Source organism: Squalius cephalus (genome assembly GCF_949319135.1).
Source record: "Squalius cephalus genome assembly, chromosome: 16".
In the NCBI taxonomy this organism is placed as follows: Eukaryota; Metazoa; Chordata; class Actinopteri; order Cypriniformes; family Leuciscidae; genus Squalius; species Squalius cephalus.
In genome coordinates this window covers 37,088,333-37,113,332 of record NC_137137.1, presented here as the reverse complement: position 1 = coordinate 37,113,332, position 25,000 = coordinate 37,088,333, and the positions used below count along the sequence as shown (strand labels likewise).

At 43.9% G+C, this 25,000-nt stretch overlaps 2 protein-coding genes across 2 annotated transcripts in view; one reads left to right on the top strand and one right to left on the bottom strand.

Moving 5' to 3' along the window:
- exorh (extra-ocular rhodopsin) overlaps window positions 1-799 on the top strand; it is a 10,603-nt gene extending 9,804 nt beyond the window's left edge. The window contains exon 5 of the mRNA XM_079897553.1: window positions 158-799. Coding sequence (XP_079753679.1) covers window positions 158-283 — 126 coding nt within the window. The 3' untranslated portion in view covers window positions 284-799. The remainder of the gene's footprint in view (window positions 1-157) is intronic.
- Window positions 800-816: 17 nt separating this feature from the next.
- Window positions 817-25,000, bottom strand: part of plxnd1 (plexin D1) — a 103,694-nt gene continuing 79,510 nt past the window's right edge. Inside the window, exons 23-36 of the mRNA XM_079897545.1 lie at window positions 24,152-24,256; window positions 23,426-23,556; window positions 17,156-17,354; window positions 16,296-16,442; window positions 15,509-15,665; window positions 15,048-15,151; window positions 13,265-13,328; window positions 12,642-12,676; window positions 11,541-11,645; window positions 10,042-10,205; window positions 3,896-4,043; window positions 3,443-3,583; window positions 2,889-2,963; window positions 817-1,447 (exon numbers count right to left, since the gene is read on the bottom strand). Coding sequence (XP_079753671.1) covers window positions 1,331-1,447; window positions 2,889-2,963; window positions 3,443-3,583; window positions 3,896-4,043; window positions 10,042-10,205; window positions 11,541-11,645; window positions 12,642-12,676; window positions 13,265-13,328; window positions 15,048-15,151; window positions 15,509-15,665; window positions 16,296-16,442; window positions 17,156-17,354; window positions 23,426-23,556; window positions 24,152-24,256 — 1,692 coding nt within the window. The 3' untranslated portion in view covers window positions 817-1,330. The remainder of the gene's footprint in view (window positions 1,448-2,888; window positions 2,964-3,442; window positions 3,584-3,895; window positions 4,044-10,041; window positions 10,206-11,540; window positions 11,646-12,641; window positions 12,677-13,264; window positions 13,329-15,047; window positions 15,152-15,508; window positions 15,666-16,295; window positions 16,443-17,155; window positions 17,355-23,425; window positions 23,557-24,151; window positions 24,257-25,000) is intronic.

The window sequence follows — 25,000 nt, the reverse complement described above, 5'->3', positions numbered from 1 at the left end:
TTTTGGCTTTATAGCAGTTCTAGAATAAAGTCATTGTCCAGCTAAAGTTAGTTTGATTGATTATCTAGCCAATCAATTGACTAATTTCTATAGAAAGCACAAGCTCTACACATTTCACCACAGTAACTGTTAATGTCATGTGTTTACACTGGTTCAGTTCAGGAACTGCATGCTCACTACGGTCTGCTGTGGGAAGAACCCGTTTGGAGAGGAGGAGAGTATGATGGCCTCCAGTAAGACTCAGTCCTCGATGGTCTCGTCCGCTCAAGTGGCTCCCGCCTGAACATCCCAGCGGCTGAGAACTGGAGCGGTCCGGCCCGCAGACTCCTACAGGCCAAACAGCGCTCCTCAAATCTACTTCCATCGCTGCATCATCTTATTCTGCCTTTGTATCGTAAAATCGGGCCAGTCAGATCTCTATAATACTGTCTTGAACTGTGTGCAACTGTGCATTTATATGGGAAATCCTTTCAATGTCTGTTCCATTATCTTCGGCTTCACCAGCGCTTGTTGATTCTCCAGGTGTTAGATGAATATGTAGCTAGGGTCAGTTATGAATTTCTACATTTTGACTATTGTAGGCTGATGTTCTGATGTTGACAGAAGTGATTCTGAGCGCTGGAGCCATAAGAGACCTCAGGAGGAACCATTCTGTGAACGTTTAGCTGTAAATGTTGTCTGTGGAAGAATTAAGATTGAATATGTAAATGTGTGATGATATAAATTTGCATGAAGATTAAAAACACAGAGGTAAAGATGAAATAAAAGCTCATGTGAAACTTGCGCTTGGAAACATGACAAAGAAAACGTTTTAGTAAAGTTTGTCTTTACTGATAAAAATTTCCCTCTTTCTCCAAAAAACTTTGAACATTTCCAGCAGAATATCTACAGAAGAATGCACACATTTTGGTTTGGACTCCAAGAAGGATCAAAACCCTTCATAAAAAAATAATAATACAAATGCAACAGTTTCATTCAAGCCTATTATATGTTAATCATATCATTACTTGTAGTCCAAGGCATCTTGGAATTAGAAAGAAACGCCATTGAACAGTGCAGGTACAAACATCCCATCAGAAACGTTATTCACATTGATTGAATCACACTATAAACTCATCATACAGGTATAAATATTGCTATGGAGAAGGTCTTGTATAATCCAGTGCATAATTGGCTCTCCCCGAGTGTGGGGTCAGTGCGTCAATATTAAACGACCTCCTCGTTGGAAGTCAATGCTTGATACTATAGCATTAGAGAATGAAGAACGAGAGCAAGCGTCTGTTTCTCTTCACTTGAAGATCCTCATCAACCACAGGAGCGAGAGCTTCGATCAGGCTTCGCTGCTGCACTCGTAGATGTTGTCTTCCATCAGAGCCACGACCTGCTCGAACTTGTGCTGTAGCTGAGTGCGTCGGGCGGTGGGGTTCGAGTCCAGCGCGCTCGCCACCTGACACACACACACACATGCAAATATAGCTTTAATTCAAGTAAAGAGTTATAAAAGGCTCGAGGATTCAAACCTGCACGAGTCTCTCCGAGTCTTTGTTCACTCCTTTCAGAAAGTACATCAATGCGACACATTTTGTAATATACATAAACAATAAGTAACCCTGCTAACAGGAAACATTCTCAGGAGTTTCGCTAACAAACGTTCTTCCAGTAACATTAATAGAACATTCATTCAAAGTTAACATTCAAAATTATTTATACATTAGGGGTGTGACAATATCTCGCAATACACAAATGCCACAATACGTATGGTGGATAGTTCACCCAAAATGTAAATTACAGTGTGAGAAAAAATTCAAGTTTTCAGAGTTTTAGTGTCAGTACTGCATTAAACTGCTATATATGATGTCTGATGTTACCAGTAAAAAGTGGCCGACATTATTTTAAATATATCTAGTCAGTGAAAGAGTGCAAGCATATAAAACATTTATAAGTTAAAAAAAAAATTTAACCTTTGATCATATGTCTTGGAGTATCGCAATAACATCGTATCGTAAAGTTCAGTATCGTGAAATGTATCGAATCGTGACATGAGGGTATTGTTACACCCCGATTATACATCATTCATGAAACTTTTTTTTCTGAAACTTTCAGTTGGACGTTCGTTTAACGTTTTTTAAATGTAACTACTTGTTTCGGAACGTTCAGAGAACATTCAAAAGTAACGTTCCCATAATGTTTGAAGAATGATACAATGGAATGTTCCATTAACGTTCACATAATCAACCGTTTTTAAAACATTTAAAAACTGGATGTTTTGAAAGTTCAGAGAACATTCAGAAATAGCGTTTTAATATCTTAATGTGAACGTTAACAAAACGTTCTTAGCTGTGACTGAGGATTTTGTTAGCAGTGAAATCAATAACCACAGGCTCACACACGGCCGGAGGTCAGGACACGCAGTCGCTGAAACTGAAGAACTGCAGTGTCAGACTCAAGACCGTCGGGAATCAGAGACTCACTCCAGCGCTCCTGAACTATAGTGTTGGACTGGAGAACTACAACACTGCAGAAGTGTGTGTGTCTCTGTTTCTCAGTCCATCACACACACACACACTCTGTATACGGTGACAGGTTGGTTTCAGCGGCTCGCTGAGTGTTCTTAAGCTTGACATGAGCACATGTGTTGTGTGTGTGTTTTAACTCTTCAGCTGGAAGATTTTAAATCACATATGCAAAAAAATAAATAAATAAATCACAGTTCTCTGACTGAAGCCGTCTCCTTCACACTCATGCAGTGAAACACACACTGCACACTCACACACACTCAGTGTTTGGCAAACCCTCATGTAATCGCTTTCATGTCAAACGAGCAGGAACAAGCTCATCTGCACACTCACTCACACACACACACACACACACACCGGACCGTGACTCACCTGACTGCGATATTTCTTGGCGTACTTGTAGACTTCTGTTAAGGCCAGGTTGGTGTTGAACTCATTCCTGTATTTCTGCGGCAAAAATCATTCAGAAATTCTTTGTCAGTAAAAATACTTTGCACATATAACATTCCTCAAGTGTATAATGCAGCTGACATGCCTGGCGTATTGCAATAACGGCATTGTTCGCTTAAGATCATGATTTACTGCTAGCGAAATCGAAGAACGATCTAGTGTGACGTCATTCAGAACTAATTCAAGCCAAAATTAAGTTTGAAAAAACTTGTCAACGTGATCTTTCTGGGAAAGTTGGCTCTGGCTGGTAAACGCCTTCAAACTCCCATTGGTTGTGAGGTGCTAATGCAACAGTGGGTGTGTCTCTGAGGCTCCGTCCCCTCTGAGGTGTAACAGTGGGTGTGTCTCTGAGGCTCCACCCCCTCTGAGGGGTAAGAGGTGTGTGTTTCTGAGGCTCCGCCCCTTCTGAAGGGTAAGAGGTGGGTGTGTCTCTGAGGCCCCGCCCCCTCTGAGGTATAAGGGAACTCCTCACTCACCCGCGACTCCTCGGCCAGGTGCGCGTTCATCTCCTGCTCGCTCAGCGGCGCCATCTCCTGGATCTGCCGGTAGTAGCTCTGCACTCTCTTCTTGTACTCCGGGATCTCTTTGGCATACAGAAGCTTATTGGTGGGAGAATCCTGGAATACACACAGCAGCTGATCAGAGATCTGTGTGTGTGTGTGTGTGTGTGTGTGTGTGTGTGTGTGTGTGTGTGTGTGTGTGTGTGTGTGTGTGTGTGTATGTGTGTGTGTGTGTGTGTGTGAGTTTGTGTGTGTGTGTGTGTGTGTGTGTGTGTGTGTGTGTGTGTGTGTGTGTATGTGTGTGTGTGTGTGTGTGTGTGTGTGAGTTTGTGTGTATGTGTGTGTGTGTGTGTGTGTGTGTGTGTGTGTGTGAGTTTGTGTGTGTGTGTGTGAGTTTGTGTGTGTGTGTGTGTGTGTGTGTGATCTCACTTTGCCCAGTTGCAGGTCAGATAGTGAGCAGGCGTCGATGAAAGCCTGAGCGATGACAGATAGACACGCGTCCATGTGATCCGTCTTATCGATGTCGAACACAAACTGAGGATTCTTCAGGATATTCACCCAGAAGCGCAGAGGCAAACTGAACACACACGCACACACACACGCGCGCACACACACACACACACACACACACACACACACACACACACACAGAAAACATCAGATTCATCTGCTCATCTTCTCCAGTGTTATACAGGATTAATAACTGCTGCTTGTGTCAATGTTGTTTGTGTTAACTTTAGATGAAACTCTGTAAGGTCAGCAGGGTTATTTCAGTTCATTATTTATTAATATGTATTACATTTATTTATTTTAGTAAAGACCTTTTTTAATGCCATGTGAGCAGGATAGATTGAGATCTATAGTCCAAACTATAAAATGACAATTTAAACAACTTTACAATTCAAATCATACAAGTTTTGATACAAGGTTTTCTATTTAAAATAAAACTCACATTTCAGCATTTACATTTTTTTTTAAGAAAAAGGATGAATAAAATGATTACATTTGTATTAATTTAAAATATGATTATATTATATATGATTTTGATATAAACACCATATGGCGTCATAATTCATCTACAGTATCAGTTTTCATTGATTGTGAACCACTCTGAAACCACACGTTTTTACTCTAAAACATGCAGTGCTCACAATTAAAATGCCCTTATTATGCTATCTTAAAGTCTCCTAATGTTATTTTGGAGTCTCCTACACCAGGTTTACAGGCATCAAAGGTAAAAAAACTGTTTAATTTACTCATAATAAACATTGCAGATCACCATTCTTCAATGATTCTCAAACGACTCCATGGATGACTCAATCTCTCTAAATCCCTCCTTTCCAAGAGCTACTCTGCTCTGATTGGTCAGATGGCCCAGTCTGTTGTGATTGGTCTACTCTGCTCTGATTGGTCAGATGGCTCAGTCTGTTGTGATTGGTCTACTCTGCTCTGATTGGTCAGATGGCTCAGTCTGTTGTGATTGGTCTACTCTGCTCTGATTGGTCAGATGGCTCAGTCTGTTGTGATTGGTCTACCGCGTGTGTCGAAAACAAAACACCCATTACCATAACTGAACTTCAGCTCCGGAGGCTTCCTACAGCTCAGCGATTGTACACCATAAACTAAAGACAGTATCAATCTGAGCGCGAGTCCGATGATGAAACACTGGAAGAACTAGTTTTTGAACCTGATCCTCCATCGGGACGACTCCAGCAGGACTCAGTGTTTCTCAGTGAACCTGATCCTCCATCAGGACGACTCCAGCAGGACTCAGTGTTTCTCAGTGAACCCGATCCTCCATCAGGACGACTCCAGCAGGACTCAGTGTTTCTCAGTGAACCCGAACCTCCATCAGGACGACTCCAGCAGGACTCAGTGTTTCTCAGTGAACCCGAATCTCCATCAGGACGACTCGAGCAGGACTCAGTGTTTCTCAGTGAACCCGAACCTCCATCAGGACGACTCCAGCAGGACTCAGTGTTTCTCAGTGAAGCCGAACCTCCACCAGGACGACTCCAGCAGGACTCAGTGTTTCTCAGTGAACCCGAACCTCCATCAGGACGACTCCAGCAGGACTCAGTGTTTCTCAGTGAACCCGAACCTCCATCAGGACGACTCCAGCAGGACTCAGTGTTTCTCAGTGAACCCGAACCTCCATCAGGACGACTCCAGCAGGACTCAGTGTTTCTCAGTGAAGCCGAACCTCCACCAGGACGACTCCAGCAGGACTCAGTGTTTCTCAGTGAACCCGAACCTCCATCAGGACGACTCCAGCAGGACTCAGTGTTTCTCAGTGAACCCGAACCTCCATCAGGACGACCTCCAGCAGGACTCAGTGTTTCTCAGTGAACCCGAACCTCCATCAGGACGAGACCAGCAGGACTCAGTGTTTCTCAGTGAACCCGATCCTCCATCAGGACGACTCCAGCAGGACTCAGTGTTTCTCAGTGAACCCGATCCTCCATCAGGACGACTCCAGCAGGACTCAGTGTTTCTCAGTGAACCCGATCCTCCATCAGGACGACTCCAGCAGGACTCAGTGTTACTCAGTGAACCCGATCCTCCATCAGGACGACTCCAGCAGGACTCAGTGTTTCTCAGTGAACCCGAACCTCCATCAGGACGAGACCAGCAGGACTCAGTGTTTCTCAGTGAACCCGATCCTCCATCAGGACGACTCCAGCAGGACTCAGTGTTTCTCAGTGAACCCGATCCTCCATCAGGACGACCTCCAGCAGGACTCAGTGTTTCTCAGTGAACCCGATCCTCCATCAGGACGACTCCAGCAGGACTCAGTGTTTCTCAGTGAACCCGATCCTCCATCAGGACGACTCCAGCAGGACTCAGTGTTTCTCAGTGAACCCGATCCTCCATCAGGATGACTCCAGCAGGACTCAGTGTTTCTCAGTGAACCCGAACCTCCATCAGGATGACTCAAGCAGGACTCAGTGTTTCTCAGTGAACCCGAACCTCCATCAGGATGACTCCAGCAGGACTCAGTGTTTCTCAGTGAACCCGAACCTCCATCAGGAAGACTCCAGCAGGACTCAGTGTTTCTCAGTGAACCCGATCCTCCATCAGGACGACTCCAGCAGGACTCAGTGTTTCTCAGTGAACCCGAACCTCCATCAGGACGACTCGCGCAGGACTCAGTGTTTCTCAGTGAACCCGAATCTCCATCAGGACGACTCCAGCAGGACTCAGTGTTTCTCAGTGAACCCGAACCTCCACCAGGACGACTCCAGCAGGACTCCGTGTTTCTCAGTGAACCCGAACCTCCATCAGGACGACTCCAGCAGGACTCAGTGTTTCTCAGTGAACCCGAACCTCCATCAGGACGACTCCAGCAGGACTCAGTGTTTCTCAGTGAACCCGATCCTCCATCAGGACGACTCCAGCAGGACTCAGTGTTTCTCAGTGAACCCGAATCTCCATCAGGACGACCTCCAGCAGGACTCAGTGTTTCTCAGTGAACCCGAACCTCCAGCAGGACTCAGTGTTTCTCAGTGAACCCGATCCTCCATCAGGACGACTCCAGCAGGACTCAGTGTTTCTCAGTGAACCCGAACCTCCAGCAGGACTCAGTGTTTCTCAGTGAACCCGATCCTCCATCAGGACGACTCCAGCAGGACTCAGTGTTTCTCAGTGAACCCGATCCTCCATCAGGATGACTCCAGCAGGACTCAGTGTTTCTCAGTGAACCCGAACCTCCACCAGGACGACTCCAGCAGGACTCAGTGTTTCCCAGTGAACCCGAACCTCCATCAGGACGACTCCAGCAGGACTCCGTGTTTCTCAGTGAACCCGAACCTCCATCAGGACGACTCCAGCAGGACTCAGTGTTTCTCAGTGAACCCGAACCTCCATCAGGACGACTCCAGCAGGACTCAGTGTTTCTCAGTGAACCCGATCCTCCATCAGGACGACTCCAGCAGGACTCAGTGTTTCTCAGTGAACCTGAACCTCCATCAGGACGACTCCAGCAGGACTCAGTGTTTCTCAGTGAACCCGATCCTCCATCAGGACGACTCCAGCAGGACTCAGTGTTTCTCAGTGAACCCGAATCTCCATCAGGACGACTCCAGCAGGACTCAGTGTTTCTCAGTGAACCCGAACCTCCATCAGGACGACTCCAGCAGGACTCAGTGTTTCTCAGTGAACCCGATCCTCCATCAGGACGACTCCAGCAGGACTCAGTGTTTCTCAGTGAACCCGAATCTCCATCAGGACGACTCCAGCAGGACTCAGTGTTTCTCAGTGAACCCGAACCTCCATCAGGACGACTCCAGCAGGACTCAGTGTTTCTCAGTGAACCCGATCCTCCATCAGGACGACTCCAGCAGGACTCAGTGTTTCTCAGTGAACCCGATCCTCCATCAGGATGACTCCAGCAGGACTCAGTGTTTCTCAGTGAACCCGAACCTCCACCAGGACGACTCCAGCAGGACTCAGTGTTTCCCAGTGAACCCGAACCTCCATCAGGACGACTCCAGCAGGACTCTGTGTTTCTCAGTGAACCCGAACCTCCATCAGGACGACTCCAGCAGGACTCAGTGTTTCTCAGTGAACCCGAACCTCCATCAGGACGACTCCAGCAGGACTCCGTGTTTCTCAGTGAACCCGAACCTCCATCAGGACGACTCCAGCAGGACTCAGTGTTTCCCAGTGAACCCGAACCTCCATCAGGACGACTCGAGCAGGACTCAGTGTTTCTCAGTGAACCCGAACCTCCATCAGGACGACTCCAGCAGGACTCAGTGTTTCTCAGTGATCCCGAACCTCCATCAGGACGACTCCAGCAGGACTCAGTGTTTCTCAGTGAACCCGAACCTCCATCAGGACGACTCCAGCAGGACTCAGTGTTTCTCAGTGAACCCGAACCTCCATCAGGACGACTCCAGCAGGACTCAGTGTTTCTCAGTGAACCCGAACGTCCATCAGGACGACTCCAGCAGGACTCAGTGTTTCTCAGTGAACCCGATCCTCCATCGGGACGACTCCAGCAGGGCTCAGTGTTTCTCAGTGAACCCGATCCTCCATCAAGACGACTCCAGCAGGACTCAGTGTTTCTCAGTGAACCCGATCCTCCATCAGGACGACTCCAGCAGGACTCAGTGTTTCTCAGTGAACCCGATCCTCCATCAGGACGACTCCAGCAGGACTCAGTGTTTCTCAGTGAACCCGAACCTCCATCAGGACGACTCCAGCAGGACTCAGTGTTTCTCAGTGAACCCGAACCTCCATCAGGACGACTCCAGCAGGACTCAGTGTTTCTCAGTGAACCCGAACGTCCATCAGGACGACTCCAGCAGGACTCCGTGTTTCTCAGTGAACCCGAACCTCCATCAGGACGACTCGAGCAGGACTCAGTGTTTCTCAGTGAACCCGAACCTCCACCAGGACGACTCCAGCAGGACTCAGTGTCTCTCAGTGAACCCGATCCTCCATCGGGACGACTCCAGCAGGACTCAGTGTTTCTCAGTGAACCCGATCCTCCATCAGGACGACTCCAGCAGGACTCAGTGTTTCTCAGTGAACCCGATCCTCCATCAGGACGACTCCAGCAGGACTCAGTGTTTCTCAGTGAACCCGAATCTCCATCAGGACGACTCCAGCAGGACTCAGTGTTTCTCAGTGAACCCGAACCTCCATCAGGACGACTCCAGCAGGACTCAGTGTTTCTCAGTGAACCCGATCCTCCATCAGGACGACTCCAGCAGGACTCAGTGTTTCTCAGTGAACCCGAATCTCCATCAGGACGACTCCAGCAGGACTCAGTGTTTCTCAGTGAACCCGAATCTCCATCAGGACGACTCCAGCAGGACTCAGTGTTTCTCAGTGAACCCGATCCTCCATCAGGACGACTCCAGCAGGACTCAGTGTTTCTCAGTGAACCCGAACCTCCATCAGGACGACTCCAGCAGGACTCAGTGTTTCTCAGTGATACTCTACTCAGTTTGAGGAACATTATGAGATGTTGCATCTATAATTCTTCACCATCAGCGTTAACAAGTGCATGTCCATCAACAAACCCATGTGTATATTTCTGATTTATTGTCAAGTTGTTCGCAGACAGACAACGTACAACATAGACATTATGGCAGTATGCAAATATCTTTTCTAACGACATAGAACTGTAACGCAGTGTGATTCGTATTACAGACGACTTGTTCGCAGTCGATTCTTTCTTTGGGAGACAATAACTTTACAACTTTCTAGAATGCTTACATTCACAAACAGCTTTATTACACAGTGCATGAAAGGGAATATATTTGAAAAACCATAATAGGATCAGCTTAAATCATTGCGTTTTGAAGTTTATTATTCACATTAAGCCATATTTTTCTGTCCCCAAATCTAAATGTAATAATTAGGACTTTTCTTATTCAGTTTAAGACTTTTGAAGGACCCCGAATAAAAGAAGCACTGGCCTCAAATACCCAGATGAGCCTCAATATGCAGCTCTGATATTGACGAATAACTGACCTCAGACCATCATGACGGACCAATCAGAATCAACCATCTCTTGACCAATCAGAATCAAGCATTTCAGAGAGAGTGTGTAATAACAATACCTGTTAGTCTTCCAGATGTGTAACGTGTCCGGATCGGTTATGCCGCGCTTGTCTGCCTGTTCCTCCAGAAAGTCGAAGAAGTATTTGATAGCAAACGGTGGATTCTCCAGAGGAATGCTGAGGATGGCTTGGAAGAGATCATCCAGGAACTTCTGCAGTGTTCCCTGACACACACACATTCACACACTTATTAGTCTTCATATATGGCACTCTCTGATGGGACTGAGTTTCACCTGAGGTCTACAGTCCACATCGCTCTGCAACTGTCTCTTTAAAACATACTGTATGTTAATGAGCTCATGGTTGTGACATCATAAACATCGGTGGTTATCATGTGTTCCCGAAGGACACGACTGGACACTTTCATGTAGACTTTCAACACCATCATCCCTCGCTTCTGTCTGTTTCTTATGGAATATTGCAGTGTTTATTATAAATGATTATCATTATTGTGTTAATGATCTTGAATCAGAATAACTTCCTCTTTAGCATCTCTTCTGTTCTCTGATGACGAGGGCGGGGCAACCTGTCACTCACATGAGATCAGCCAATAGCAAACCACAACCATCCAATCATCCAATCAATTCCCCACAGATACAATCAAGCCCTGCCCACATTTGTTCTTGTTCCTGAAGCGTTTCACTGGGATATATGCCATAATAGTGGAGAAAATACCAGCGCAACTTTTCCCCACCAGTTGAGTCAAAAAAAATTTCATGGCCCCCAAAATATTTCTTGTATAAATATCTGAACATGCAATATATGAAAAAAGAGCCTCTGCTGAAAAGATAAATAAAGCAGTTTTATTCTAGCTTCATGCATTCTTTTTTTATCAACACTTGAATGTGGGTAAGTTTAATATAAAAAGCAACATTTTGAGCAAAATGCTGAGACGTGTTTGTCAAAGTCTTCAGAGCGATGATTAAAACACAGATGGAGTCGATCGAGTTCATCAACACTCTCAAAGCTTCAGTCGTTTCCTCTTCATGGTTCAACATTTCATTCAGTAACATTAGGCAGTTTTGATTTATATGCTGTTTAATGTTGATGATCGCGTTATTTTACAGTAGCATATGATTACAGATGATATCGCTTGTTTCTGCTTCTTCTTCTCCTGTGTTTTGATCAGGAGATTCAGTACTCGTTCAGTAGATGTGTAATAGCGCCCCCTACCGTATAACAGTGAAAACACGGAAAGCCGGAAATGTCCATCAACGGCGGGAAAGAGTTAAGGGGAGTTTGACTGAATTAGCCTGAACAAACTTATTTTCATTTACCTTTATTATCAGTGTCTTGTTATATTCTGAAGCATCTGAAGCTTGTTTATGTCAGCACACTTTGCAATATAAAGTGTATTTACAGTCCTTGGAATGGTCCGTGTGGACAGAGAGGAGGCTCTCGAACCTTTAAGAGGTCAGTAGTGTGTTTTGCACTGATGGAACAGTGTGTGCATGTCATAGGCTGCTGTGGTTGTGTGTGTGTGTGAGTTTATCCACTACCTTAGTGGAGAGCAGGCGTGTGAGGTAGATCTCCGGCAACACTTTCTTCCTCTGACTGTGTCTGTGAGTCTTTCTGTTCTCGCCCAGATCATCATGTGGAAGAACCTGCCGTCATTTAAACCATCAGGTCAGAGCATGGAATGCAAGGAATGCTTCAGTACACATAGAAAAACAGAAAAATGCTCAAAATGTTATAATGTCTACGGGCCCTATCATACACCCGGTGCAGGGGCGAAGCGAGTGTGTTTTGCTAGTTTCAGCCTGACGCAGTTTTCATTTTCCGCGCTGTTTAAAGCTGCTCTAAGTGATGCTGGGTGACGTCACTTCTTGTTGACGTTAAAAGTATTGTCAAACAAAACGGAGGCTGCTGATGATGAGGATTAACTAAACACAGGTGATACAAATGAACTAAATGACAGTAACCATGGATACGAAGGAGTGGAGAGAAAAGAACAAAGGAAGACATGTGAAAATACAAACAAACACTGACACGTGACAAGGACCCAGCGGAACAACTCATTTTCTCCTTATAGAGCTATAAGCCCATCTAGTGGCAAGAGTCATGAAATATCATATTATATTATTTATTTGTTCCACAAGAGGTTGTCAAAGTAAGATATTTTGAACCGAATTAAAAGGGTTATGCATGAAATTGTGAGTTATTTTGAATTTAATTTGAAAGAATGTGCTTAAATTATTATTTATTTATTATTTATTGATCAATCTAGTGATTTAACGGCAAATAAAATAAAATAGAACAAAAAAATATTGCATTAAACAAAAAGTTTGCATTAAAACTATTATTATTAAATATTACTTTCTGGACAAAAAGAAAATGAAGTATAATTTTAGGGCTTCGGGTCATTTTGACTCATTTTGAACAACAGTCTAGAGAGAGTTGGCTGTGTTGTTGAGTTTAGGAGAGCTTATACGTTATAACTGATTCTCATTACTGTGAAAAGTTCTGACACCGTCCGAGAACTGCACTTCCGAACATGATATAATCTGTTACACAATAGTTTGAGCAATCGAGACGACTGATAAAGTATAACACTTCTTTAGTATGAGCAGAAGAGATTTAGAGACGTCCAGCTCACTCACCAGATGAACGTACTTCTCTGTGTCCAGATCTTTAACTGTGAATCAACAGAAACATGTGAGTTCATATCTGAGATGTGTGTGTGTGTGTGTGTGTGTGTGTGTGTGTGTGTGAGTATTGTGCACATGTAAAGGCCCCGATACACTGCTGTGACGCCATATTGAAAATAACAAGGACAAAACGAAGTTCATTAGGATTTCATTTATGGAGTCTGAAACTTTGCAAAAGTGAACTTTCTGGAAAAGATCCACCTCTTTCCTCCCATTGGTCGGTGTGGTGATGATGTAATAGGTGGGTGTGGCTCTGACTTCTAGGTGGGTGTGGCTCTGAGGCTCCGCCTTCTTTGAGGTGGCGAGTGAAAACATGAACACTGAGAGACTCTTTACAGTAGAAGCTCCAGCGGTTTAATACTGTAAAGCTGTATATTGTATAAAGTGCTGTATAAAAACCTGACGTGACATTTTCTCATTTCTGTAGTGTTTATTCTGTCACTGAGAGGAAAGCGCAGCACTTATTCGCATATTTCTCTACAGTGGATGATGTTCACTAACAGTTCATCAGTGCGAGTGTATCGGGGTCTTCGGGTGTGTGAGGTGTGTTAAGTGTGTGAGGTGTGTGTCTGTACCTCTGCCCAGTGTGTTCTCTCTCATGTCCTTCATGCTCATGGCCAGTGACGCCCCATCTGGGATCTGCAACACACAGGTCAGAGGTCATTAGAGTGATTCAGAGTGTGACACTACACTCCTGATGAACACATGATCAGATTACACCAAATATGTAAAAAAGAATCAGAGAAGGGGAAACATCTAATCCTGTGGAAAACCAGTTTTCATATGTTTGCATATACACTAGTGGTTCTCAACGGGGGCGTTCACGAGTTTAAATATATAACGCAAATTTTTGTTCATTTACTTTTATTCATTTTAAGCATTTAGTAATTTATTTGTAATAAACACTTTAAGTGGGCTATATAAAAAGTGTTAGGACTCTGTGTATGTATATAGGCACTAGGCATTTTTTTTGTGTTCATTTCTATTGCATTATGATTGAAACAGTATCAATAATGACAAAAATATGATGTGCAGTTCGGGTGTGTGTGTATGCTGTGAGTGTTCTCACCGATACGCTTGTTGTGATAGTTTTGACGAGTTGATATTATTTCTTATTCAAAAGAATCAGCAGTGGAGGAATGGAAAGTTGACAAGCCATTAAAAGTATTGACTTAAGAAACACATATATTTTTTCAAATATTTTCAATAAATCATGTTCCCATTCACTCCAGCGACGAATTTTAAGATTAATTAAACAAAATTCTATTTATAAGGTAAAACTTTTACATTTTTAGGCATGAACTAATTCCAATCCCTAATGCCAAAATGTTTTCTTTGTTCGCCGAGTCATTTACTGGTCAGGCATTATCGTTAACTCGCAAGACTGATGGGAGAAAATTACAATTTAATGGATAGTTTAAATATATTCTGCAATCACATTTTGGTAATGTATTCATTCCGCCGTCACATCTGAGCACGAAACGCTGCTTGGGTAGTTTCACGATATAAAAATAATTAATAATACAATATTAATTTAATTGTTCATATGTGTTTATTCTTGTTAGAAGATTTTTTTTTTTACTGATTATGAACACAAATTAATCACGATGTAACGCCAACAGGAGGATGAAGAAGATGAAGGTCAGGCGAAGATACAAAATAGCAAGGTTTATTAATAATAAAGAGAAACACGAAACAGTGAGCGTGTGCTCAAACAGAGTGCTAACAACACAAACATTGACCGACAAAGATGAGAGTGAAAGGGGAACTTAAATACAAGAACAAGACAAGACAACAGATGAAGGAGATGATGATAACGATGATGATGAACAGGTGATGGTGATGATGATGAGGAGCAGGTGCAGGTGATGAGGACAGAGGATACTGGGAAGTGTAGTGAAGACAAGACGATGACAGACGGTGAATGTGACACACGACAAACCAAATTAATTGTAATTGTATTAATATTTGAGGCCTATAATTCAAACATAATTTTTCATGAAAAATCATATTTATTTATTTTTCGAAAGTAAGGTTAATGTAAGCAGATTCTTGCAATACTCTCCTATATGCGTAATCAAACATTACCACTTTAATGACCGTCCTTTATTTTTCAGTGCATTTGTTCTACAATATATGGCTATTACTGTCATGGGATTAATATTATAACTGTTATTATGTAGAAGTGTAATGTAGACAGACACAACTAAAAGAGGTTTGAGTTTTTCTTTGTTTAATTTGCACACTGAATATAGGTTGGAGCTTTTAATTTTTAACTCTCAAAGTGCACCAGATTAATTTAACATTAAAATGCACAAAATTTTCTTACGGGACACACACACACACACACACACACACCTGATAGTGGGAAACGGTATTGAGTTTTTTCCTGCCGTCCTCCATGACAGACGTGTCATCCAGATCCTGCAGGATTCTGGTTCTGGATCCCTCGGGAAACCACTCTGACCCAGCAGAGAGAGAGAGAGAGAGAGAGAGAGAGAGAGAGAGAGAGAGAGAGAGAGAGAGAGAGAGAGAGAGAGAGAGAGAGAGAGAGAGAGTCAGAATCATTCTTATCTTGTCTGAATGTTGGTACAAATGTACAAAGGTGTTTCTTTTTCTTCTTTTATTTCTATTTTATTTTCTTTCTTGTTTATATAAATGTATTCATGCATTTGTTTACTGACTGATTTACTGACTTTATTGATTATTTGTTCATTGCCTATGTAATGGCCAATGCTTTGGCAACACTGTACAAGTCATGAATGATCGGAGATAACGAGCCTAGATTAGAGCATTAGAGATAAGGAGCCGTTATTCACCCAGCTCCACATCCTCCTCGCGCGGCCACTGGGAGAACGGCAGGTTCTTGTAGAAGGCCTCCAGGAGCTTCTCCTTCACCTGGCCCATGGTGTCGGTGTTCATCACGCGCACGCTCACCGAGTCCATCCCGAAGCCTTGGAACGACACGCTCATGTTCTGCAGACGAGGGGGTCAGAGGTCACAGCACAACCTTCTCAGGACCTCAGCTAACGTTACCAACAAACACTCTTTCAGTAATACTAACATCTGTTCTTTAACACTTATGCATCAATTACAAACACACAGGTCCATGGAGGACCAATATGTCCGTGTCCTACAACTGTCATAATAATGTAAAGCTTGGGAACACAGACTTTTAGCACAAAAAATTGTTTATACATCTTTCAAGTTTCCTGGGCAATGATTAATCGTGATTTATCGCATCCAAAATAAAAATTTGTGTTTACACAATAAATGTGTGTGTGCTGTGTATAACTATTTTGTGTATATAAATACACATATATGCATGTATATACTGTATACATATTTATACATAATCTATATTCAATATAAATATAAATATTTTATATATGAATAACACATTCTTCTTAAATATATACATGCATATATGTGTATTTAAATATACAAAATAATTATACACACACACACACTTATTATGTAAACACAAACTCTTATTTTGGATGCGTTTAATCGCTGCCCAGCCGTAGTTACTGTTTCAGAGATAAAGTTTCCAGTGACTCAACGGGACAGCAGTGTCACCCCTCCTGCGGTTCACATGTGGCTGACCTGCGGCTGGGCCTCGATGTTCTCCCGCAGGAGCCACTCCTCGTTGAGTGTGTAGCGAGCCTTGCCCGTGATGGCGTCGATCGAGCCCTTGTTGATCTGCTGTTTGATGGCACACAACAGGAGGAAGAACGGCTCGCCAACCGTCTCCTGAGGAGACACAACACACTCCTACAGTCAGAACCAGCGAAACTCACACACACACACACACACACACACACACACACACACACACACACACACACACACACACACTCACTCACTCACTCTAACACACACACACACACACACACACACACACACACACACACACACACACACACACACACTCACTCACTCACTCTAAAACTCACACACACACACACACACACACACACACACACACACACACTCACTCAAACACACACACACACACACACACACACACACACACACTCACACACACACACACACTCACTCACTCACTCTAACACACACACACACACACACACACACACACACACACACCTTGAGGGAGAAACATCCGTTCACAACACACTCCTACAGTCAGTGGAGAACCAGCAAAACCCTCTCTCTCTCTCACACAGACACACACACACACACACACACACACACACACACAGAGACACACACACACACACACAGAGACACACACACACACACACACACACACACACACACACACACAGACACACACACACACACACACACACACACACACACACACACACACACACACACACACACACACACTGCCAACCACACACACACACACACACACACACACACACACACACACACACACACACATACAGACACACACACACACACACACACACACACACACACACACACACACACACCTTGAGGTAGCTGTACATGCAGATGGACATCCAGTTGGTGAGCATCTTCTCCACCACGGACTCGGTCCTCCTCAGCATCAGTTTGGGGTTCTTGGAGGCGGAGGCGTCGATCAGGTCCACCAGCAGCTCCTTCATGATGCTGGTGTAGTACTCCAGCTTACCATGGAGGGCGATGGTGAGCAGAGACGCAAGGTTGCACCTAAACACCAGCGACAGAATTCACATCGTGACCTCAGTGCTGGAGAATGGAGTAATCGAGAACATTCACAGTGGTGTGGAAAGAAAAGCCGGAGTTGGGAAAAGCCCTTCCTCTGATGAATAGCTGCACACACATCAGCTACACAATCGCACAACAGATAATCGCACACAGATGAGGACCTCAGACAATGAAAGCACTGATGCTTCACTTCAATGCAGGGTGTGTGTGACTGAGATCCTGAACTCACTGAATTCTCCCGGGATCAAATCTTCCGTGCCTCGCTTCCCGACAGCTTCTGATCCTGTTGCTCAGAGCGTTTTACGAATGTTTGTTATTTTGTTATGTGCGTTCCCCACCAATGTGCAGAGACGTGCTTTACACTCGTTACTGTAACTTTATTGCATTTATAAGCTCTTACATTACATGACATGTCTCTAGTGATTTTCATAAATCCTCAACCTAATGAGCCTCATCTGACAGTGTTGAGCAGAACTGATCATGTACAGTCGCTGTCTCGTGTTCTCCGATGTGCTTCTGGGTCACTGAACACACACTGAACACACACACACTGAACACACACACACTGAACACACACACACTGAACACACACTGAACACACACTGAACACACACACACACACACACACTGAACACACACTGAACACACACTGAACACACACTGAACACACACACACACACACACTGAACACACACTGAACACACACACACACACACTGAACACACACTGAACACACACACACTGAACATGATCCTGCAGGGGTACAGAACTATATTTAAGGCTTTTAAGACCTGCACAAATAAAATTAATACCATATGAGCGGGGTAGAGGTTACATTATACATGTATGCCATAAACATATCACCAGCTACAATATTTATTCACTAAGTGCAAACAGCACATCTTCTAGGCAAAGGATATTTACTATATATTATATAAATATATATATTTACACAATATATTACAACATTAACTGTGTTAAAGTCGATCATTTCATCCCTTAAAACTCATCTTTGATCACCAAAATGATATTTAAACGTTTTTTTCCTTCATGTCTTTAAATATCTTGAATGTAACTCGACACCCTTGCCTCATTTAGTATGCGCGGTTCTATGAATATGCAAATGAGCCCCGCCTCCACTCACTCACTCAGCTCAGAGATCCACTGGTTGACGATCACACGTTGATCTGATTGGTTACAAGGTAGTTTGTGACATCAGAAACACCAGCGATTTCAAAGCGTGTTTTTGAGACTGTCTTTGGTTCACTGCAGTTTTAAGGAGGAAATACTCAGCAATGCTGTCGACTTATGAACTTACACATGGTTTGTCTTAAAGCAGATTAAAAACACCACATAGACACATAAACTACATTAAATGCTGGAATTTAACCACAGGGGGACTTATATATGTGACTGCAAATGTGCCGTTCCTCCAGAGCACTCGTACGTCTATCTCTCGTACATCTATCTCTCGTACGTCTATCGTCTATCTCTCGTACATCTATCTGTCGTACGTCTATCTCTCGTACACCTATCTCTCGTACGTCTATCTCTCGTACGTCTATCTCTCGTACATCTATCTCTCGTACGTCTATCTCTCGTACGTCTATCTCTCGTACGTCTATCTCTCGTACATCTATCTCTCGTACGTCTATCGTCTATCTCTCGTACATCTATCTGTCGTACGTCTATCTCTCGTACACCTATCTCTCGTACGTCTATCTCTCGTACATCTACGTCACGTACATCTATCTCTCGTACGTCTATCTCTCGTACGTCTATCTCTCGTACGTCTATCTCTCGTACATCTATCTCTCGTACATCTATGTCTCGTACATCTATCTCTCGTACATCTATCTCTCGTACACCTATCTCTCGTACGTCTATCTCTCGTACGTCTATCTCTCGTACGTCTATCTCTCGTACACCTATCTCTCGTACGTCTATCTCTCGTACACCTATCTCTCGTACGTCTATCTCTCGTACATCTATGTCTCGTACATCTATCTCTCGTACGTCTATCTGTCGTACGTCTATCTCTCGTACGTCTATCTCTCGTACGTCTATCTCTCGTACGTCTAAGTCTCGTACATCTATGTCTCGTACGTCTATCTCTCATACGTCTAAGTCTCGTACATCTATCTCTCGTACATCTATGTCTCGTACATCTATCTCTCGTACGTCTATCTCTCGTACGTCTATCTCTCGTACGTCTATCTCTCGTAGGTCTACCTCTAGTACATCTATGTCTCGTACATCTATCTCTCGTACGTCTATCTGTCGTACGTCTATCTCTCGTACGTCTATCTCTCGTACGTCTATCTCTCGTACGTCTAAGTCTCGTACATCTATGTCTCGTACGTCTATCTCTCATACGTCTAAGTCTCGTACATCTATCTCTCGTACATCTATGTCTCGTACATCTATCTCTCGTACGTCTATCTCTCGTACGTCTATCTCTCGTACGTCTATCTCTCGTAGGTCTACCTCTAGTACGTCTATGTCTCGTACGTCTATCTCTCGTACGTCTATCTCTCGTAGGTCTACCTCTAGTACGTCTATCTCTCGTACGTCTATCTCTCGTACGTCTATCTCTCGTACGTCTATCTCTCGTAGGTCTACCTCTAGTACGTCTATCTCTCGTACATCTATGTCTCGTACATCTATCTCTCGTACGTCTATCTCTCGTACGTCTATCTCTCGTACGTCTATCTCTCGTAGGTCTACCTCTAGTACGTCTATGTCTCGTACGTCTATCTCTCGTACGTCTATCTCTCGTACGTCTATCTCTCGTAGGTCTACCTCTAGTACGTCTATCTCTCGTACGTCTATCTCTCGTAGGTCTATCTCTCGTACGTCTATCATTCGTACATCTATCTCTCGTACGTCTATCTCTCGTACATCTAAGTCTCGTACATCTATCGCTCGTACATCTATGTCTCGTACGTCTATCTCTCGTACATCTATCTCTCGTACGTCTATCTCTCGTAGGTCTACCTCTAGTACGTCTATGTCTCGTACGTCTATCTCTCGTACATCTATGTCTCGTACATCTATCTCTCGTACGTCTATCTCTCGTACGTCTATCTCTCGTACGTCTATCTCTCGTAGGTCTACCTCTAGTACGTCTATCTCTCGTACGTCTATCTCTCGTAGGTCTACCTCTAGTACGTCTATGTCTCGTACATCTATCTCTCGTACGTCTATCTCTCGTACGTCTATCTCTCGTACGTCTATCTCTCGTAGGTCTACCTCTAGTACGTCTATGTCTCGTACATCTATCTCTCGTACGTCTATCTCTCGTACGTCTATGTCTCGTACGTCTATCTCTCGTACGTCTATCTCTCGTACGTCTAAGTCTCGTACATCTATGTCTCGTACGTCGATCTCTCATACGTCTAAGTCTCGTACATCTATCTCTCGTACATCTGTCTCGTACATCTATCTCTCGTACGTCTATCTCTCGTACATCTATCTCTCGTACGTCTATCTCTCGTAGGTCTATCTCTCGTACGTCTATCATTCGTACATCTATCTCTCGTACGTCTATCTCTCGTACATCTAAGTCTCGTACATCTATCTCTCGTACATCTATGTCTCGTACTTCTATCTCTCGTACATCTATCTCTCGTACATCTAAGTCTCGTACATCTATCTCTCGTACATCTATGTCTCGTACGTCTATCTCTCGTACGTCTATCTCTCGTACATCTATCTCTCGTACGTCTATCATTCGTACGTCTATCTCTCGTACGTCTATGTCTCGTACATCTATCTCTCGTACATCTATGTCTCGTACATCTATGTCTCGTACATCTATCTCTCGTACATCTGTCTCGTACTTCTATCTCTCGTACATCTATCTCTCGTACATCTATGTCTCGTACATCTCTCTCGTACTTCTATCTCTCGTACATCTAACTCTCGTACATCTATCTCTCGTACATCTATGTCTCGTACATCTATCTCTCGTACATCTATCTCTCGTACATCTATCTCTCGTACATCTATCTCTCGTACATCTCTCTCTCGTACTTCTATCTCTCGTACATCTATCTCTCGTACATCTATCTCTCGTACATCTATGTCTCGTACATCTATGTCTCGTACATCTATCTCTCGTACATCTATGTCTCGTACTTCTATCTCTCGTACATCTATCTCTCGTACATCTATGTCTCGTACATCTATCTCTCGTACATCTATGTCTCGTACATCTATGTCTCGTACATCTATCTCTCGTACATCTATCTCTCGTACATCTATGTCTCGTACATCTATCTCTCGTACATCTATGTCTCGTACATCTATCTCTCGTACATCTATGTCTCGTACATCTATCTCTCGTACATCTATGTCTCGTACATCTATCTCTCGTACGTCTATGTCTCGTACGTCTATCTCTCGTACATCTATCTCTCGTACATCTATCTCTCGTACATCTATCTCTCGTACATCTATCTCTCGTACTTCTATCTCTCGTACGTCTATCTCTCGTACGTCTATCTCTCGTACGTCTATCTCTCGTACGTCTATGTCTCGTACGTCTATCTCTCGTACGTCTATCTCTCGTACTTCTATCTCTCGTACGTCTATCTCTCGTACGTCTATCTCTCGTACGTCTATCTTTCGTACGTCTATCTCTCGTACGTCTATCTTTCGTACGTCTATCTCTCGTACGTCTATCTCTCGTACGTCTATCTTTCGTACGTCTATCTCTCGTACGTCTATCTCTCGTACGTCTACGTCTCGTACGTCTACGTCTCGTACGTCTACCTCTCGTACGTCTACCTCTCGTACGTCTACCTTTCGTACGTCTACCTCTCGTACGTCTACCTCTCGTACGTCTACCTCTCGTACATCTACGTCTCGTACATCTACCTCTCGTACATCTATCTCTCGTACATCTATCTCTCGTACATCTATCTCTCGTACTTCTATCTCTCGTACTTCTATCTCTCGTACGTCTATCTCTCGTACGTCTATCTCTCGTACGTCTATCTCTCGTACGTCTATCTCTCGTACGTCTATGTCTCGTACGTCTATCTCTCGTACGTCTATCTCTCGTACGTCTATCTCTCGTACGTCTATCTCTCGTACGTCTATCTCTCGTACGTCTGTCTCGTACGTCTATGTCTCGTACGTCTATCTCTCGTACGTCTATCTCTCGTACATCTATGTCTCGTACTTCTATCTCTCGTACATCTATCTCTCGTACATCTATGTCTCGTACGTCTATCTCTCGTACGTCTATCTTTTGTACATCTATCTCTCGTACATCTACGTCTCGTACATCTACGTCACGTACATCTATCTCTCGTACGTCTATCTCTCGTACGTCTATCTTTCGTACATCTACCTCTCGTACATCTACCTCTCGTACATCTATGTCTCGTACATCTATCTCTCGTACATCTATCTCTCGTACATCTATCTCTCGTACATCTATCTCTCGTACATCTATCTCTCGTACGTCTATCTCTCGTACATCTATCTCTCGTACATCTATGTCTCGTACATCTATCTCTCGTACATCTATCTCTCGTACGTCTATCTCTCGTATATCTATGTCTCGTACATCTATCTCTCGTACATCTATCTCTCGTACGTCTATCTCTCGTACGTCTATCTCTCGTACATCTATGTCTCGTACATCTATCTCTCGTACATCTATGTCTCGTACATCTATCTCTCGTACATCTATCTCTCGTACATCTATGTCTCGTACATCTATCTCTCGTACGTCTATGTCTCGTACGTCTATCTCTCGTACATCTATCTCTCGTACATCTATGTCTCGTACATCTATCTCTCGTACATCTATGTCCAGTTTTAAGTGCTAGCGTTCCGACGGCTTTAGGAAACGGGACTCGACCTGTGAAGAATTACGATCCACTCTGGCTTCTGGGAAGCGGTGTGTGTTCATCTCTCCGTATGTCTGACTGTACTGGGCTTGAGCTGTTACTCAGAGGTTATGAATGTTCTCGATGTTGTGTTACAGGTCACTCTGGGTTGAGTGAAGCACTGTTTGTAGAGCGGCCATCTTTACTCACCGATCCCTCACGGCGAAGTCCTTCTGCTGCTCCAGCGCATGAACGAAGGAGACCAGGAAGTGTTTGTTGTTGAGAAGAGTGGAGAACAGAGTGATGCCCTCCTCCAGGTTGGGCCGCATGCTGTTACACGGCTAGCATGAGGAACACACACACACACACACACACACACACACACACACACACACACACACACACACACATGCTATAAACCAGTCACTGTAAAACTACTTTAACTATCACTGTAAATAACTTTCTTTTATTCCACGTGCTCTTAAATAGTTTTATAAATAACTTGATGTATATAAGCCTGATGTATTTCAGGGTTTTCCGTGTATTTGTTTTAAATTAGGTACATAATGTTGTCTTGAGTATGTGTTCTTCAATATCCCGCCGTGTCAAACTCTAAATAAAACTAACTAAACTACTACATTATGCCCATATGCAGTCTTTCTAGAATACTGTTTGGCATTAGTGTGTTCTGTCCTGTTGCTGTTAAACACACTCTGCTCTCACAGGACTGATGCTTCTCAGTCGCACAGGGGAATCACCACATCCATTTCCCAACAGCTGTTCCTCCTCAACGCTGTATTACACAATCTGAGCTTTACTGCAGAATCATCATATAAAGAGCCAACGAGACGACAACAGCCACGCATCATTTCCCAGCGTGTGTGTGTGTGTGTGTGTGTGTGTGTGTGTGTGTGTGTGTGTGTGTGTGTGTCTCACCTGCCAGTCCTGCAGCAGAGGATGAGTTTCGGTCAGAGCTCTCGGGCCGAGCGGATCGTTCTCGTACACCGGCTGAACCAGACGCCGCTCGTAGTCACAGCACATCTACACACACACACACACACACACACACACACACACACACACACACACACACACACACACACACACACAGACACAGAGAGAGAGAGAGAGAGAGAGAGAGAGAATCAACACTAAACTCAGTCAAAGCTTCAGTTTCCTAGAGCTGTTCTGCTGAAATCATTACTCTTCTTATCCAGGTCCGGCCGTGTGTTTGAGCTCAAAGTGCATTAAAGCATTATTCACTTCAGAATTAGAATCTCCTGATAGTTTACTCTCCTCCTCGTCATCCAAGATGTTCATGTCTTTCTTTCTTCAGTGGAAAAGAAATGAAGGTTTTTGAGGAAAACACTCCAGGATGTTCCTCCATATAGTGTCTTCAATGGGGTCCAACGGGTCGAAGGTCCAGATGTGAGTTTCAGTGCAGCTTCAAAGTCTCGACACGATCCAGCCGAGGAATAAGAGTCTCATCTAGACAAACCAGCGGACATTTTATAACAACATAGACATTTATATACTTTTAACCACACATGCTCGTCACACATTACGTGATCAGGTTGAAAGGTCATGTGTGAGCCGGTTCAGAAATGTAGAGTAGAGCGTAAAACTCCATCTCATTTTCTCCTCCAACTTCAAAATAGTCCGACATCGCTTTTTTGTAAATGGCGTTTGACTCAGTCTTTGCACGTTCTCTTAGTAAACACTGGGTCTGTTCTTACACCTACGTCACGCTTGACCTTTCAACCTGATCACGTAATGTGTGACCAG